Here is a 19,619-nt window from a genome sequence, read left to right as displayed (position 1 = left end):
TTGAGAAGCCATCAAGAAATATGGATTAACTACATACAGTGAGCAATTTAATGGATCTATTTATTTGTTTTTCTCCAATATTCCACTTCTATTGCTTTTATGGTCTTTTGAGAGAATGTATCAAATTTATCTCCTTGCTCTTCTGAGAGTGATAAAAGTAAAATCTTTAAATAGAAAGTCTGTGAGGAAAGAAAGGTCTAACATGTGGGAAATATGAAGTATGTAATAAAAAAATCATTCAGCAAATATTCCCCCAAACCTGCTATTGCTCTGTTAGATATTAAGAATAAGGTGGTCCAAAATAAACTTCAGACCAGAGAAAGGAAAAACCACTAAACTGAATCCTGCTCTGGCTCTGTGAATGATATGAGAGGGATCTATGCTCTGCACAGTGGCCATCTAGGCTCTGAGAAAGAAGGACTAAAGCTAGGTTTTAGATATGAAACTTAAAATAATTAAAATACAGGGAAAAAAACATCTGCAAAGACCCCCCCCCCAAATAATACACAGTTTAGAAAATTTGATGAATTATAAAGTGCTTAAGAATGAACGACAGGGTGTGTGTGTGTGTGTGTGTGTGTGTGTATAGATAAGAACAAAAGACAGGAAGTCAGGGTGATTTCATTTCTAGCACACAAATGGGCATTTGTCAAGGATAAAACACCACCCAATAATCTAGATAAACATTACAGGCATCTTTCCATCCATTTAGCTGAACTCACAAGAAAATAAAAGCAATCTGCAGAACTAAAAAAGAAAGAGGGTTTTGAAAAACTACAAGATAGAGGAATATGGAAGAGAAACACTGCCCTGAAGGCAGGTGTTAATCTGAGTGGCCTAGAGGCTCGGATTTTGATGTCCCTCCTGGCAAACAGGAGACAAGGCCTTCAGGATTAACTACCATGACCAGCTGAAGCTAAGATCCTTCACATAAAGCTGTGATTTTCCCTGGGCTATATCCTTAGTAAAATTAGAAGGGCAAGCAAACAAACAACAAACAATAAAATAATACCTTTTAGCAAAGGGAGTCAACAGGAAAACATGCTCCACTAAGTGTACACTCTGGCTAGATGAGGAGGGAGCTCTCTGGGGCATCAGTAACCACAGCTTTCCCCTTGCCCAAGTTTGTGATTTGAATTGACATTACAGATCCATTCTATAGTACCTAGCATCCTTAGAGCCACATATGTTTCACAATTCATGATTTTTCAGACTCAACAAAGGTATTATGGTAGATACACAATGTTAGCATCCCAGTAAAATTTGCACAATGCACCATAATATGACAATATTTCTGTAGCTCAACATATGAACTTTTATGATAACTGGTATAAATATTATATCAGGTCTACTTTTGCTACCAAATTATTTATAAAAAGAATTTTGGTTTTCTGAACTTTTATGATTTCAAATTATAGATAAGGATTTTGGACCTGAACCTGAACTAAGTGGAAAAACTCTAAGAGTGGAAATCAACTGCAGGTCCTCCTGCTATAGCAAATACGAATTCTAAGTGACCCTAGGCTTTCCAGGATTCTCACTGATGAAATCCTAGCCAACATGACCTCAGAGTCTAAAATTACAAAAATATAGGAGGAATCATCATGATCAAGGGTCAGAAACAAATAACTATAGAAACAGAACTGCATGTCTATGAGACACAGAATATAAAATTGGTTTTGTTAAAAATGGTCAAGAAATAAGACAGGAACTTCAAAATGTGAGCAAGAACATTCAAATAATGGGCAAATTCAAAGAATTTCAAAATTTAGAAATCTAAATAAATAAAATCCTTAAAAATTAAGGATGTACAAAAGTGGAGGAAACATAGCTAAAGAGAGAATTAGTAATCTAGAAGATTAATAACCTGAAAAAAATATACAGAATACAAAATAAAGCATTGGAACTTATGAAAGGTATATTTAGAGATATAAAAAATAAGTTTTACATTTATTTAATTGTATTTGAAGGACACTTAAAGAAAGAGAGTAGGTATAGACAACAATCAATGATAAATGAAAGGTAGAGAATTTTCCAGAACTGATGAAAGACATTAACTCTCAGATTCAGGAAATACAAGTTCTAAAAAGAATAAACAAAAGGAAAGGCACTTTTAGACACATATATACTACAGAAGGACAAGACAAACAGAAACATTTAGAAGCAGCCATATAAACAAAGGGATTACCTAAAGGCAGGTAGACTGATCAATTAATTCTTTAAAAAAAATTTTTTTAGTTGGTAGATGGATTCAGTATCTTTATTTTGTTAATTTGTTTATATGTGGTGCTGAGGATTGAACCCCGTGCCTCATACATGCTAGGCAAGCTCTCTACCACTGAGCCACAATCCCAGCCCCTGACTGATTAATTCTTAAGAGCAACAATGGAAGCCAAATGAGTGAAATATTATCTTCAAAGAGAAAATAACTGCCATTCTAGAATTGTATATCCAGATATATTATCCTTCAAAATCACGAATAAAAGTTTTTAAGACCAAAACCTTTTATAGTAAGGGGCCTCACTGAAGAAGCCCCAGAAAGATGTAACTCAAGAAAATCTAGACATAGGAAGGAATGGTAAGTTCAGTTACAAGGTGGATATACATAAATAAAGATGTGCCTCTATCAAACAATAATAGCTAGCCTTAGAGGTTAATACAATGGTGACATTAACAGCACATAAACCAGAAGTGGATAATTAAGTTTCTAAACTTCTTTGGAAAGGGGAAAGAAATTACTTTAAATTACACATATTAAATGCTCAAGGATAATCACTAAAAAGAATGGAAATAGTATATAGCTTCCAGGAAAGAGGAAAGTTGGAATTAAAGTAAAAATTGACATAATTAAAAGGAGGGGACAAAAGCAAGCATGGATAAGAAGGGGCCAAAGTACTAAGGATATGTGTGTAGTTGTTACAGTGGTGGTAGTAGAGGTAAGGGTACTAGTGGCAGCAACAGTAGAAATAGTGTCAATTGTACTAGAAATGGTTAACAGTAGCAGCAGTGCTAATAACTGATTACTGCAGATTTGTGTATCAAACTCTGGGGTAGACATTTTATGTGCATTATCCCACTTATTCCTCACCAAAAGTGAGAGAGGTACTACTATTAATCTTCATTACAGATGAGGTTTATTACTCATGTAAACTAAGGCTGAAGTGAGCTAAAGAAGATTTCAGAGAATTTTTAAAATAATTGATCATGAACTGGATTTGAGAGAAAACTCCCAGGTCGGTGGCTTGGTCATTTGACTAGGTAATGAATGACTACCCAACAGCAATTCTAATATTTCAAGCATAAATTAAGCCAATCAAAAATGGGGAATAGCCAAAGAGGTGCAGAAGCTGTGTGTATGTCTTCTTTGAAACAGTGAGATCAGTTTGAAGAAGTTTGGTTGTGGAATTTAAAAAAAAAGAGTAGGGGATGACATATGACATATTGGTTGCTGGAAGAGGTCACAGAGTCCAGAGACACTTGTGTGTGGGTGGTTTTGCTTGCTTACTTTAAATGAAGGTACTTGAAAATGCTTATGAGACAAAGAATGGGGGAGGGAGGGTTAAAGATACAGACAACAGAGAATTATTCATGTAGAAAAGAAGAGTTATAATTTAAAATAAAAGTGCTAACCCTGGGAGAATAATCAAATGAAAACCAAAACTACACAAGGCGGGCAAAGATCTAACTTTAACTTCTCTCTCTCCTGAGTAGCCAGGAATAACACATCACAAAATCCCTTAGAATACATCAGAATCTCCTTAAAGATGTCTAACAGAGAAACTTTCTGTATGCAATGGAGGGGGAGAGGATTTTCACACACCTGGGACAAGTGAAGAGAAAGTAAAACATCTAAAGAAAGACTCTGGGCTTCAAGGTACAATCCTCTGTCTGGTTTGTGCTTTCACCTAACTGTCCTGAGGGAGAGTCTATAATTTCTTTTTATTAGTGCATTATAGATATACGTAATATTGGGGTTCATTTTTGACATAATTACGCAAGCACCGAATATAATTTGTTCCACTTCATACCCTTCTACTTCCACTTCCCTCTCTTCCTCCCTTCCCTTGGTTCCGTTTCCTGTACTCCACTGATCTTCCATATATATATATATATATTTTTTTTTTCAAATAGTGCTTAGTAGATAAACAGGAACATGAAATTCACTATGGAATATGTGTACATGGGATAGTTTTCTTACAGGTCATAAAGTAATTTACACTAGGATATCTCATTCAACTGTTCTTTACAAAAAAAGAAAAAAGAGAGCGACTGCCAATTATGCATAAAAAAATTTCCCTTCACAAGCAAACAATACATTTCTTTAAAAAGTCAAAGAAATTTACAAAAAAAAAAAAAAAAAGAAACTGAACAATGAATAGTTTAGTGGCAATAAATGTGACTTTTAAAATGATTTAAATGTGGTGTGATTACATTTGAAGGCACTCCCTGTAGAGTCTGGCTCAGGCACTGAGTCACCAAAACACAGCTCTCTAAGGAAAGCATACTCAGCCCTGGGGGAATAGGGTCATGTGTCTCTTCTGACCTTTACCAAGTTATTGAAACCAAGATAAAGACAGAATACCACTCTATCCCAGCATCAATCAACTCAAGAGATGAGGTAAGTTTTTAAAAGGATATTTATAAAAAATTAAGAGAAAGCTCTATAGCAACCAAATGCACAGATGAAAGAACAAATAAGTATTCAGAAGCCATTTTATTAAACATTAAAACTAAGGTGCCAATATACTAAACTCTAGATGTTAATCTAAAATACTGCAAGTTAATATTTAAAATAAGATATGAATTTGCTAACTGCATAATTATGCACACATACACACTCACCATTTTTCCTTATACACATCTGCTTTAAATCACTAAAGCAACATCTGAAAAATCAGGTTTTGAGGGCTGGGTGGAGTTTCGTGGTAGAGTGCACATGCTTAGCATACACAAGGCCATGGGTACAAGTCCCAATAACCAAAAAATAAACAAAATAAAAACCAGTTTGAATTATTAATTTTCTACTGGTTTTAAGAAAGTATCTATGAATCATATTGATCACAAAATGGGAAAAAGCAATGAGACTGACATAAATATATTTAACTTTATATAGCAAAAAAGATCCTTCTGAAGAGAAGAAAATAAAAACATCCATAAAAAAATCTTTACTTTCTTAATAGACACACTGTTTAACTTTTTTGTTTGTCTGCTTGTTTGTTTTGGTGCTGGGGATTGAAGCTAAGGGTGATTTACCACTGAGTTACATCCTCAGTCTTTTTTCTGTTTTATTTTGAGACAAGATTTTTGCCTCGAAATTGCTGAGGCTGGTCTCAAACTTGCCATCCTCCTGCCTCAGCCTCCAGAGTCACTGGGATTACAGTGTGCACCACTGGGCCCAGCCACCCTGTTTAACTATTTTTAAGTCATCTTTAAAGTGTGCTTCCTCTTATTGCCTAGGACTCTTTGCCACTCTTCCACTTTCCCTTCTCCTACCAACCTCTGAATCTCACATGATCTCTTTTCTTCCCTCTTGTAATGCTGAGCATCATCCAAGAACATCACAGAATCACACAGAATGCATTCCTTATGGATTTGTAATATAAATGATAACCAGATTAAGTGAAGTATATTTCCCCCCCTCTCTCTTTTAATCCAGAGACCAGGATGAGTGAGTATAAGAGTAAGATTTATTCAAGTGTGCATAGAAACAGAACCCCTGCAGGGCAAGAGGATACCCAACAGGGTTTGCTCTTCCATCTCTTCTTCTCCTTTTTAATACATTGTCCATTTTAAACCTGGCTTACATCTGTTTGAGTAAAGGCTTTATCATTAATGAGGTGCATTTACACAACAGATCACTAATACTGTTTTTCTTGGTAATCTCACTTTTTTTGTATTTTCCTTGTAAAACGTTATAACTGTTATCTGTTGCTTCTATCCTTACCTGAATTAATTTGAGATAAGAAGCCATCACCTACAGGACAGATAGGATATAACACTAATTTCAGTAAACAAAGAGGTTACTATAGATGGTAGACATTAAAGTACAACCCATTGCTTCCATCTCTTCTTGACTGCCTAAAAAACAATATAGTCTGTTCTAAACAATCTCTATAATTAGGCTGGGTTTTCTGATGAAATATAAAAGAAACAGAGTGTGTCTAGGTAGAAGAAAGTAAGAGGGTGTGATTAGACAATATCAAACAGTTACATGAGAACAACTGAAATCAAAGTAAAATAGATTTACAGAAAGTTAGTGCACTTCTCATATTGAAAGTTATCCTAGTGTTCAGTAAGTCTTATATGTTGTTTTACTTAATTTTATTTAATAAGCCTTACTTACTTTTTTGATCTTTCAGCACCCAAAAGCCCTATTATCCCCAATATAAACATATGGTATCTACTAAATTAGTTTGCAAATGTATTTCTATGAATCAAAATATATTTTACATGTACTAGGCAAGTTTATGTAAGGCAAGTTAGTTTTTATGTTTAAATTTTCATTATTTTGCTATTAAAATTTCTTTTTTTACAGATATTTTATGAATAAAATTGAAGTAGCAGGAACCAATATTGCCTTGAATCAAAAATGTTTGTATCTTTTACTATCTTCACCAGATACTCTTATAAGAAACACAATCTTATTTTTTCTTAATTTGGGAGGAAAAGAATCATTGGTGAAATTCTAGTACCTCAAACATGAGATTTGGAACTCATATCCCACTTGATTTTTATGTGGGATAAATACATTATTTATGTATTAGGAAGATTAATATGAGGAAAAATATGATTATTGATAAACAAACTGACTTTCTATTAGGTCTGATTTGATGTTAATTGTGATGTATAAGTTTTAATTTTTATGATTTTAAATAGGGTACTTTAACAATGTAGCATATACAGGAATCAATTGCAAGCACTATTAACTGAAATGAATCTTATGCCAGGGTTGCCAACTTTCCAAATTTCCCTCTGCAGGTGTTACTTTGGGCTAATTCTGTTTGTTTGTTTGTTTAACCTTGGAACAGTACTTGGGTAGGTCCTGGATAGTCTAGTATCTTTTTACTTTATTATTTACTGGAACTATCCTTTAGTTCATCAACCACAAACCAGAGGAGGAAAACCCACTGAAATGGAAAAGAACTATAACCAAGAAGGTGAATATTTGGTGAGACCTGGATGTTTAATGTGCTATCAAAGATGCACAACAAGTTACAAGGGAAACAAAAGGTGAGACTGTACATATGGTTCCAGAAAAACTAATGTGAAACTAATATTGGTTAGGTCTTTAGTTTTCCTGTGTAAAGGGCAACATTATTATAACAGTATAAAGTCTGGAATGAAGGTTTTGTGTAATCCCAAAGTACCATAAACATGTAATCTTTATGTAGATCATTAAAGTTTATCCTTTAAATTTAATATATAACTGCTGACTATGGTGATGGTTTCATGAATCTTTTTTACCTTCAAAAAACATACTGTTACTGAAAAAAAGAAAAAAAATGTGAGACTATATATAGAGTTTATGTATACAGTTTCATTTTATCTCCACCTCTTCATCATAAACAATTCTACCCCAAGATGTTCACCATTTCTTTGAACATATAAATCATATGCCATTTAAGCATCATTTTATAAATCACATAATTTACCCCAGTAATTTTCTTAGACTTTCAACCTAAAGTGAAAAAGATTATCTTTTATACCAGTCCTTTAACTAATATTAAGTACACATTTCATAAAGATTCTGAGCCTAACAAATCAAATCACTTAAAAAAATTACAGAACCATATCTGTATTCTTATAATCTTCTAGTCCAAACTCTAAACTAAAATGTATGTACAAATCAAACTAACAATAACCTAAATTATTACTATTTACATCAAACCAAACTTAATGGAAAGTCAATTTGGTGATCAAATTTTTCTTATATTAAACTTCTATCCCACATCAAATCCCCAAATTCTATTATTTTGCGCCATTTTCCTCCCAACCAGTACTTAATATTTTCAAAACTAAAACACCAAGAACTACTTAAGAATGCATCAGTAACTACAGACAAAATTTACTTATGCATGTACATGTTTTACATGTGTTCACATGTATGATTCACTTTTATAACTGGTATGTTACCTAAAACCTGTGCACATATTACCAAGGTAGTCTACTGCTTTGTCAAGGAACTTCACAAGAAATTTTGAGCAAAGGTGTCCTCTTAAAATGCATACAAAACAACAATATGCACATATATTTAGGTTTCCCATATCATCCCTTTTGAGAATAGGATATATTAGTGGCATGATACCCATTCTTCCAAATTTCACCCACAGGCTGGTTTTAAATGGAAGATAATTTGCTTTATGATTTATTGGAAAAGTGAAACATCAAAAAGAAAAAAAACACCAACCAATAGTCTTTTAGTGCTTGTTTTTCCTTCATTTCTGTAAGTGACAGAATTAAAAATTTTCATGCATAGAGACTGTAATACATGTGTGGGTTGTGATGCTCAATTTTACAGTCATGCAAAGGGGATAGGTGTTCTTAAGATTAGACCAGTTAGGCTAATATGGTACCTTTTCTTCCTTCTCATTGGAGAATATTACTAAATAAACTAGAGATGGCAGTTAAATGCAGTAGCTAAAAGCCATAGAAGTTGATCACCCTAACTGGACTTAATCGGTGACAGACTGATAATGTAAAGCTCAGTGGTAGGCATATAGTAACTGCTCAATAAATGTTTAGCTAGTATGATTAATCATATTAATTATTCAATACCAATGCCTATTTCAGCCACTTTCTTTTAACATGGAATCTTCCCCCTATTTTCTATATCTTTGAAACTGCCCTTACTAATATGTGCTGAAGATACTGGGAAAACATCCTATTTTCAAAAACTTTAACTTTTCCAGGCCTAACAGACAAATGTGACTAAATTTTTTATTTTAAAAAGTCAGTCTTTATCTGAATAATGTCTTAATAAAATGCTCAAACCAGTGAATGTTTTCTGAAATGTACTAATCTATCATCTTTATGATAGTTCAGTATCTTGCAAATCCATAACCTCTATTTTTTTATTATGAGAATTTTCTAGATGACATACACCAATAAGACATGAGTCATCCTTTCAGAGTTGGGGAAACTGATGGAAAAATGGCTATATGATTCAGCATGCTGCAACAAAATGAGGTGGTCATAAATTTATAATTCCCACTCCTGTGAGGTGCCCTGGCCCTGGTGGCCTCTCTCTTAACCTGTACTTCGTGTATAACATGTGATATTGTAATCAATAAGTTTTGTTAAACATTCTCTCAGGAAAGGAGTAATGGTGTTCTCCTTTCAGAATTGCTTCTAGAAAAAAAAAATCCAATACTATGAGACAACAGGTTCTAAAGGCTGGACAAGTCTTACAATGTCCAGTTTTAAGTCTCCTCAAGCTTTGCTTCTGCAGATGAAAGGGCTAGAGTCAGTTCTAACACTGATGCCATTCTCTCAGCTGCAGGAGAGAAGCAGTGGGGGATGGTCTGAAGCAAAAGAAAACTAGCAAATGGGCAAAGGAAGCCAGATGGAGAAATGGGCATGCTATACCTGGGTGTCTTATGCCAACACTAATCTTTATCAACAAACATCTAATAGAACAGAAGATTCTAAGCAAGTCAAAAAGACTGAACAGAAACTGTAAAATACATTCTGATGTAGCCTTACTTAGGAGGAGCCTCACTACCAAAGTAGGTGAAATTGTTTTTTAAGTATCTCTATTTACCCTTCAATAACAAAAGACTTACAATGTTAATCAAATGAAACCTCTCAGAAATATATAGATACCAAATGAGAATAAAGCCTTTTTTCCATTAAATAACTAATATGAAAAAAGTATGATGAATTAAGTGTTTTAATCCAAAATTGCACCATCTCCAATGCCAAGAAAGTACATCCATTTTGTGATCAAGGCATAATCATTCCACCTAGCATTTTCTGAGAAAGGGACAAAGAAATGTGCCAGGTGTAAAATGAAATCACCTTTATCTCTGAAGTGTCCTTTCCTCATTCAATTGCTTGAATTTATTTCAGTTTGGTGTGGTGACATCTCTCTCTCTCTCTCTCTCTCTCTCTCTCTCTCTCTCACACACACACACACACACACACACACACACACAAAACCTCAATAGCAATGTTGAAAAAGATCAAAACATAGTACTACTTTAGAACTACCCAAAATATATTTAGGAAAAAACTAGAGGGTCAAGTTTGACCTTCCACGAATTCATCCCCCCCCCCCATTCTGACTGTGGAACCTCTGATTTCTCTTAACGTGGAGAAGGGAGGCTTGTGGAGAAAGAAAGGGGAGGTGAAAAGCATCTCTAACTTCCCCTCCAAGACCTTGGAGGTCAACAGGAGAACAGAGCTCAAAAGACAAGGTTTCAGGATTGACCCAAGGCGACATCCCCACAGCTGGAGATTTCCAGCTCAGGGGCAACCCGGCTGGGAGCCCCGAGGCTGCAGCATTCCCGACAGTTAAGCCAGGCCATGCAGCCGGCATCCCAGGCGCGTCTGCGGTGCGCATGTCCCACTTATATAAAGAGATGCTTACAGTCCAGGTGCTTTTTCTTGGGGCCCATCACTTCATGAGTGGTGGCTTTGCAGACTGCTCTCGCGACAGCAGAGCCTGTCACACTATACTGAGCGGCGGCGATTCGATCTGTAAGCGTTTGGCCCGACATCTTCTCCAGCCGTGTCTACAGCCTCGTCTTCTGCAAGAAAGAAGGGGAGATAGTCCCGCTTTAACCCGCATTCCCTACTCTCCAAGCACTCAGGCCTTGCATTCAGTCCTTCCGCACGGAGGCTCTCTCCTCCTCCGACCCCGCCCTGGCAGCACCTCTCCCGGCCAGCAACGCGCCAAGCCTGCTCATCCAACGCGGTACAGAGGGTGATAGCCTTGAGTAGAGCCCTTACGGAACCCCAGCACGGGCTCCAGTCCAACATCGTGACACTGTTCCCAATCTCCCCACCCCCTAATGAAGCCCGCCTTACTCCTTTGGTGCCCCTCTCTCAACCAGCACTTTTCCTGCAACCTGATCCTCAGGTGCGGGACTAGCTCCGGTGTGCACTGGGGTTATTCCCTGAGCGCTGCGCCCACCGGGGGCCCCACATCCCACTCTCAGCTGCCGCAGCGTTTCCTCTAAACAGTTTAAAGGCTTCGGAGAATGAATCAAATATCCAAGCCCTGGCCACCTCCCTCCTCCTCTTCAAGCTGCTGCAGCAATGGGCTCGTCCTCCCTCGGTCGCGGTGGAGATTATCCTAGCGTTGCGCCATGTTATGCCCTCGCCTCCCCTTCCTTCCTCGCCTCTGCCTCCAAAGCCCACGAGGCCCTTGGCCCGGGCCCCCTTCCCTCGCCCCGATATCCCGCAGCAGGGGCCGCCGGGGGCTGTGCAGAGTCACCGGAGTGTCTGAGCACCTCATCCTTCTGGGTTTTGGAGCAGAGCTGGGCTGACAGCCCAGCCCCCCGCCTGCCCTCAAGCGCGCCGAAGAGCTGTCACCCGGCCACTGCCCTTCGGTGCGCCCTAGGATTATCCGGTCCGGATCCCCGCGCAGCCCTGGTAAAGGGGAGGGGGTCGAGTTGGGGCCATGGGTACTCACCCCGCCCCTGGAGCGGCGCCGCCCGCCGCAGGATGAGCGGAGCCTGGGCCGCGGAGGAAAGCTGCTCGGGTGGGTGTGTGCGGCCGTGCGCGGACCCGGGGCCCCGGGGCGCGATGCCTCCTGCCCTGGCCCGGTCGCCGCCCTTAGCTCCGAGGTCCCTGCGCCCGCCGCCCGTAGCCCCAGGAACGAGTACCCGCCCGCCGCCGCCTCCTCCTCCGCCAGCGCCGCCGCGTCTCTCTAGAGCTCCGCGCTGCGTCCCCATCCCCGCCCCCACCTCAGCTGTGGTTCCTCCGACGAAGTCAGGTGACGGCGGCGGACAAACCCGCGCGAGCCCTCTGCGGAGTGCCTCGCGGCCCCCTCCCAGCTACTCACACACGCCGCCCCCCTGGGCCGCGAGCTTAAAGACGAGGGGGGCAGCGCACAAGCATCTCCGGCAAGAGCTAGGAGTGAATGTGGGGAGGCGGGGAGGCAGGGAGGCCCACACCCAGTCAGCAAGTCACCCTCTCCGCTTGGCGCCCAACAACCCCTCCGCGCGCTGGCTGCGCACCCGCAAGCACCGGGTGCCCGAGCTCCGCTCACACCTGCCGGGCCAGTGCGGGATGCACCGTGAGCGGCGCCGGGCGTTAGCTTAGTGGAGCTATAGGTCTGCTCCGGTTCTGCTCTGTGAAGGCCAAGGCAAGGGCGTCGTCGCGCGCTGCCTGGCAGAGCCCAGCCTCTTCTCCCCCACACTCAGTCTCTGACACGCCCGCCTGTCAAAGGCAGCGGAGGCCCAGATGGGCAGGGCGATTTTAAATGTCAGATTCTGCCTGACTGTCACGGCCCTTACCTGTGTGCCCTCTGCTCCTTAGTGCTCCTTGACTTGTCTCAGTTACAACTGGGAGCTGGGGTGGGCAGGTAATACTAGCCACTTTAGCTTTAAACGGATACTGAGGTCTGCGGAAGGACCAATAATTAAGAAAGTCATTAATAGAGTCCTAGGTTACATTCGACAGTGATCATGTGTATCCTTAAAAAGTAATTTCTGCCAATTAAATACAGGGTTTGAACATCTTATGTCATTTTAATGTTGAGTGTGCATATTTGTATCTTACTCATGAATTTCCCAACAATGGTTTGGACTCGGTTAATAACTTCGTATATTTGACATTTTAAAAGGTCGTCATATTAATCATTTTTTTTAATTCTCACAATAGAATTAAGTTCAGAACTTGATATGTTAATTTTCCCCAGCTAGAAGTAACCTCTGTTCGACCTCATGGATGTATATATATGTCTACTTACAAATACCAAGAGTTTGTTGTTTAGGCCTCGATTTCACCCAGCGCAGTTTTCAGTATGCAGTCATGACTTCATAACTGCTGGGACTAATTCAAGCACTAATTAGAAGCTTCATGACTAAAGAAAGACAGTCCAAGACCACCACTGTCAGATTTCCAATACTAGTTTCACTATATGACCCAGCAATACCACACTAGGTATTTACCCAAGGGAAATAAAAACACATTTCCATTCAAATATTTTTATTCAAATTTTGTAGCAGTTCATACAATGGGCTCCTGCTGGAGGAAAACCAAATGTTATTGTACTGGTAAGTGGGTTTTAAAAATGTAGTATTCCACACAATGGAATTACTTAGAAGGAGCCCAAACCCAAAACACTATATACTGTTTTGATGTGTCTGTATGACATTCTTGAAAAGGCAAAACTATAGAGAAAACATATCAGGTATCAGGATTGGGGGAGGGGTTGATTGCAAAGGGGCAGAGGGGCATTGTTTGAAGTGATGGAAATGTTTTATGTCATGACTGTGATGGAACACAACTGCATATATTTCTCAAGACTCATCAATTTATATACATAAAATTGTGGAGCTTTATTTTATGTAATTTACACCTCAATAAAGCTAATGAAAAGAGCTGGCAATATTAATATGAAAGTAAAGTTCACAATAAAAAATATTAATAGGGATAAAGAGGCACTTTTCATAATGATAAAAATTCATCAACAGTATATAGCAACTTTGCATGTTTATGTATGTAGGAACAGAGCCTCGAAATAGGACAATGGTAAAATGAAAGTATTGAAAGGAGAAACACACTTATACCTGAAGATTTCAGCTCTTTTCTCTGTAGTTGAGAGGACAGAAACCCAGTAAGGGTAAGATGACTTGAAATAGCCTCCATTAACCAATTTAACTTAATCACATTTATAAAATACTATACCTAGCAACAGTGGAACACACGTTTCACTCAATTACACATAGAACATTCACCAGGATAGATTATATTCTAAGCCATAAAGCTAAACTCAGTATATTTAGAATAATTACAATCACACAAATCATTAATGGAGATCTAGAGATCTCTAAATAGTTGGCAACTGAACAACACATTCTAAATAAACTGTGGATATAATTTTCTCATAAGGAAAATTAAAAATACTTTGAACTAAAGAATAATGAAAATGCACAAATTTTTGGAATACAGATAAAACAGTGACTAGAGAAAAATTTATAGCATTAAAATGCTTAGATTAGAAAGAACTAAAAACAGCTGTGTAAGTTTCAACCATAAGAAACTAGAACAAAATTAAATTCAACATAAACAAAAAGAATGAGATCATGAAGATAAGTGAAAATCAATGAAAGTGAAGAAAGCCAAATAATCAATAAAATCAATGAAACCAAAGGCCATTTATTTTTGAAAAAGATCAATAAAAGTCAATAATCCTTCTAGTGAGACTTATTTAAAAAGGAAAGAAATGACACAAAATTTTAATGGTAGGAACAAAAGGGAAATAGATGTTGTAAACATTATAAGGATAAGAGAATGTTATGAACAATATATGTCAACAAGTTAGGTGATTAATGTAAAATTTTAAAAAATTATGTAACATAGTGGTTCTCCAACAGTTCATAGTGAAATTTTATCACATCTTACTATTAATAGGTTTTGAGCAAGTAACATGTTTCCAATAATAATTAAAATAATACAATCTGTGAATGATTTACTTTTCAAAAATAAATTGAAATAGCTTCAAGGTCAATCCTACAACTGTATGAAATACCATATAGTCCATGGAAATATGTGGAGCCATAGGATAGATATGCTATGCATATGTTGTGTGCCATGAATGTGAGAGTATCACCACACAATGTCCTGTCATGGGTGTTAGCAGAAAAATGAAAATTCCTCAACTATAGAATTGTTATATACAAATTAAATTATGTCAAGGGTGGTGCCAACATTTGAAATGTATGTTGTTTGGGAAGATCTTATGGAGCTTTGAAAAATAATAGAATATTTCTAGTGACAAAGATTAAGAGACGCCAGGATTTTATAGGCATGAATCTAGAGTTACAATTATAAATACTAAGTTGAAATAAAATTAACTAAATGAAAGAAATACATTGAGGTGAAGAAAAATCATTCCTTGTCAACATATTCTTTTTGAAGTCACATAATAAATGCTATTCAATAAATCTTAAGCAAGAATAAGAATTGACATTTGATGTTTTCAAAAATTGATAGATTTTCTGATATCTCTCAGTGGTCAGAAAAGAGGTTACCTACAAAGAAACCCCCAATTTTTATAAATATATATATATATATATTCACCATTTTCTGAGCAAATGCATATGTATGCCATTATACCGATTTTTCTGTCTCTAATTATGTTCAAATGTTTTCTTCTGAGTGCCCAATTCAATACAGAAAACCCCAATCAATAATAATTACACACGAACCAATAATTTATATCAACACATGAGGACAAATGTCTTCAAATTCTTTGTTTCAGTTTATTTATAAGAAACAACAGGTGTATGAGAAATAGAAATAAAGCTGAGAGAAATCTGATCACCTCAGACAACAACCTTAGGTGGAGCTGGACAGTTCCTATCCTACTCCAAAAACTACATTTTTGTAAAGCAAAAGTAAAGTATGATTTTATTCAGGGGTGCTTTTCTGTCCAAGTAGAAAAAAATATAAGGTCCAAAATAATCATACTGGATTATATTCATTCCCCTTCATACAAATAAGACATCTCTAACCAAAATCAAAAACAATGCTTTTGAGCATGATGGCACACTCCTGTAATTCCAGTAACTCAGGAGGCTGAACCAGGAGGATTACAAATTCAAGGCCATCCTCACAACTCAGTGAGGCCCTAAGCAACTTGGTGAGACACTGTCGCAAAATTTAAAAAGTTGAAAAAAAAAAAGCTGGGGGGATGGTTATGTGGCTCAGTGGTTAAGCACCCCTGAGTTCAATCCTTGGTACAAAAAAAAAAAAAAAAAAAAAAAAAGCTATTGGCAACAAAAAGCAAAATTTGATGTGTTGAATGCACTTGGCACTTGTATAAAGAGGAAATGATTGCTTCTCTTTTATAAGGAGAAAAATGAAAGAGACCAGAAAATGGATGAACATTTTAGTGTGGCAAGAAAAATTGTAGGCTGCATAAAGTCTCAGTATGCGATTCGAACAATGAAATCATCCTTTGGAAGTATAACACTTCATCCATGAAACTATTCAAGTTATTTAAGAATCAAAGTTAATGAAGTATATATATTCCAAGCCAGGACAAACATGTTTATTAAGTCTTGTTCTGCCTAAAACACAGGTTAGCAATGAACTCACTATGACAACTGGCATATTCAAAGGAATATGTGCATTTTATATGCATTATAGTGTGAATACAGTTCAAATATAGTATTTTTATTTTGTTTCCTTGTTTTAGCTCTTGTGTGACTGTTCGGTATCTATTGTTGTATAACAAACTTTGTGGCTTAAAACAATAATTTTTTTTAACTTCTCTCACTAATCTGTGAGCTAACAGGGTTCTGTTGGGTAGTTCTCCTTTAAAATGTTTTCTGTGGTGACAACTGGGGCTATAGTCATCAGAGGCTGGGCTGTGCAAAATGGTTTATTCACTCCAACATCTAACAGTTGAAATTGGTCATTGCGTGGAAGCTCAGCTGGGGTTTAAGGGGGAGCACCTCCACTTGTGGTTGAGCTATGCATAGTGAAGTGATCCAGGGGAGTTCCATTTCTTACATGGTGGTTGGCTTCCATGAGGAAATGTCCCAAGGTGGAAGGTTTTGATAACCTAGGTGGAAACTAAGTTTCTTTTGGTCTAACCACCAAGCATTGGTCTGATGTAGTTGATTGTTCAAAAGCTCAAGCAGAGCACATATACAGGCATGCAAATAGTCATTGGAGACATTAGAGAGCTGTTTTATTTTGTGTTCTTCCATTAAAGAGATGATTGCAGCCGGTTACAGTGGCTCATGCCTGTAATCTCAGTGGCTTTGGAGGCTGAGACAGTAGGATCTCAAGTTCAAAGCAAGCCTCAGCAAAAGCGAGGCACTAAGCAATTCAGTGAGACCTTGTCTCTAAATAAAATACAAAATAGGGCTAGGGATGTGGCTCAGTGGCTGAGTGCCTCTGAGTTCAATCCCTGGTACTTAAATAAATGAAGAAATAAACAAATAAAAAATAAAGATGATTGCAAGAGAATTCCTGGAATGAGTTTTTCTTTATTATTAATCATTTTTCTTTATCATTAGTCAGAATGTCTGAAAAAGGAGATTTCCCAGGTTTATTTATTTATTTTTTCTTCTCCTGATCCTAAGGATTGAATGTGGTATCTCAGGCATGCTAGGCTAGCACTCTACCACTGAGCTACTCCCAAGCCAATTCCCAAGTAAACTTTAACTCAATAATATGTCTGTCTCATTTCAAGTGTGTATCTCTTGATGTCTTCCTCTCATTATTTTGCTTTTTCTTCCATTTTCTGTTGTTTGATTTACATTCTGGGTTGCTTAGGGAGTGACTGACTCCACTGGATACTTCATTGCATAGGTATTGCAGAAGACAAAGTCTTTTGTCTTTGTACAGCTTCAGCATACAGTAGTGGGGGTGGGAGAAGTGCATACTCCTTCAAAGGTGTAATTCGAACATACATAGATTACTGGCGAACTCAAAAAAAGTCCTCCTGAAAGAGACAAGTGTATGTGTGTGCCCATGCACATGACACGCATCTCTTATCCATTAACCATTTGGCTTTCCAGTAAAGAGAATATTAAAGAGAAATGGAAACCCTAGGCTATTTGATGTTCTATATAACTAGATGAGAATGAACAGCTGTGTTACTGTCTGAACTAACTGATTGGGACAAGTAAGGCCTCACTCCTTCTAGTAACAGTATTGAATTCCTTTTCTACTTGCCTCCAGTGCTTTCCTTTGTCCTATGCTTCAGACATTCAGGAGTCATGTGTAAGACAGAGTACTGTTGTGGGAGCTTACCAAATTAGCAGGCTCTAAGTTTACAGCTTATTCACATACTTCAGCCACTCTCATGGCAGAATTTCCAAATTAACTTCCCCTGAAGTATAGTGAAATAAAATATATAATTTTCTCTCTTTTAAAATATTAGTTTGGAGAACTAAGTTTTCAGCTGAGGATCACATTTTCCCTTAGGAAAATAGATTAAAATAGTGCTGAGTGCCAATGATTGCACACAGAGAAACAAGTCAGTTGATTTTTGTGTTTCTTTTTGTTTATGACTCAACAAATAGATATCTTAATCTTAAAATTTTGTCTTTTCAAGATAAAACAATTCATTCTGTTATCATTGTCAGTGATTTTAAATATATTCATAAAAAGAACAAAATTTAAGAAATGCTCTAGCATTATCATGTCTGCACATGGATTAAGTCTGTATCAGCTGCTTCTAGATGGGCCTTATCAGAGATGTGCATTTGGTTTAATGACACCTGTGCTGATGTTAATGGTTCATCTCTTATATCTGATAGATGTAGAGAGACAGCCAATTTGTTTCCATTGCTACTGACATCATTCCACAGTCTCTGTCAGGTTCACTCAGATTTTGTTGATAAGACAGAATGAACATTGGCATTACAAGAAAATTCTAGTTTCCCTTTCATGGGCAAAAGTAATGAAATATGGATCAAATAAGCAAGTTGATAAGTAAACAATGTTTCCTGGAGACATCAAAGTATTTTTCATTAGTACTCCACAAACTTTTGAAGACACACATGTATCTGTACTAACAAATATGATTGTTTGTGTCTTTGAAATTTTGTTGGGGATTTTTAACCTTTAGCCTAACATTATTCAACAAGGAACATCATCTGGCAACTGTATGATTTATTGCCGGTTGCTGTACTTTGCATTTGGGAATGTTTTTGATTGTCACCATCACATATTCCCTAGTAAGGAGTCATAGCTCATTTGGAACTACAAGCATAAATATTGTTGATTTCTAACAACAGTAAGGGTCTATGTGACTACCTATGTTTGAAACCTGCCTGACCCACACAATCTCTTCCTTATAAAACCTTAATGGTGATTACATCTGCTTAAGTACATCAAGTTTCAGGGAGCTATAATCCCCCAGTAGCCTTGCCACTTTTGGACATCAGTAAACCCTTAAAATATCACTTGTGCTTTTTCTAGTTGCACTTGTCTGAGCCTTAGCTGGCTATCATGGAGGTGTTTCTATATCTTGACCTCATCTGCTTCATTCCATACGCTGTGTATGTGAAGAATCATTTTCATAACAGTGTACTGGCCTCAGTTAAGTAATTCATTGCTGAAGGGTCTCTGTTGCTTCTTTTTTTCTCTCCATAATGACCATCTGAAAGCCTGGATGTGACATACTCAGTAACAGCTCTAAGTGTCACCATCATTTGGAAGATTACACATATACCTCTGGGACTTGATACCTCACTGCCTCTAAACTTTGCCAGCTTCATCTTGGCCTCCTTGACTCAGGAAACCAAAGTGCCTAGCATCAAACAATGCCCTATGGCTTTTAACCCCACAGAGTACATGAAAGGCCCTGACTGTGGATGGGCTAGCTTACATAGGCGAATCTGAAATCAGATAAGTAGGGATGTACTCATTCTATGATAAGCAATTTTTTTCCCACATGGAAGTTTCCAGAAGAACAGCAAACAAGC

General features: G+C 37.7%; 1 protein-coding gene across 1 annotated transcript in view; it reads right to left on the bottom strand.

The window, feature by feature from the left end:
* Nucleotides 1–10,718, bottom strand: part of Snap91 (synaptosome associated protein 91) — a 117,985-nt gene extending 107,267 nt beyond the window's left edge. Inside the window, exon 1 of the mRNA XM_027928180.3 lies at nucleotides 10,589–10,718. Coding sequence (XP_027783981.1) covers nucleotides 10,589–10,718 — 130 coding nt within the window. The remainder of the gene's footprint in view (nucleotides 1–10,588) is intronic.
* Nucleotides 10,719–19,619: the final 8,901 nt, after the last annotated feature.

This window comes from Marmota flaviventris, chromosome 6 (assembly GCF_047511675.1).
Source record: "Marmota flaviventris isolate mMarFla1 chromosome 6, mMarFla1.hap1, whole genome shotgun sequence".
NCBI classification, from domain to species: Eukaryota; Metazoa; Chordata; class Mammalia; order Rodentia; family Sciuridae; genus Marmota; species Marmota flaviventris.
The sequence above is the reverse complement of the archived record's forward strand: the minus strand, read 5'-3'. Positions and strand labels throughout refer to the sequence as shown.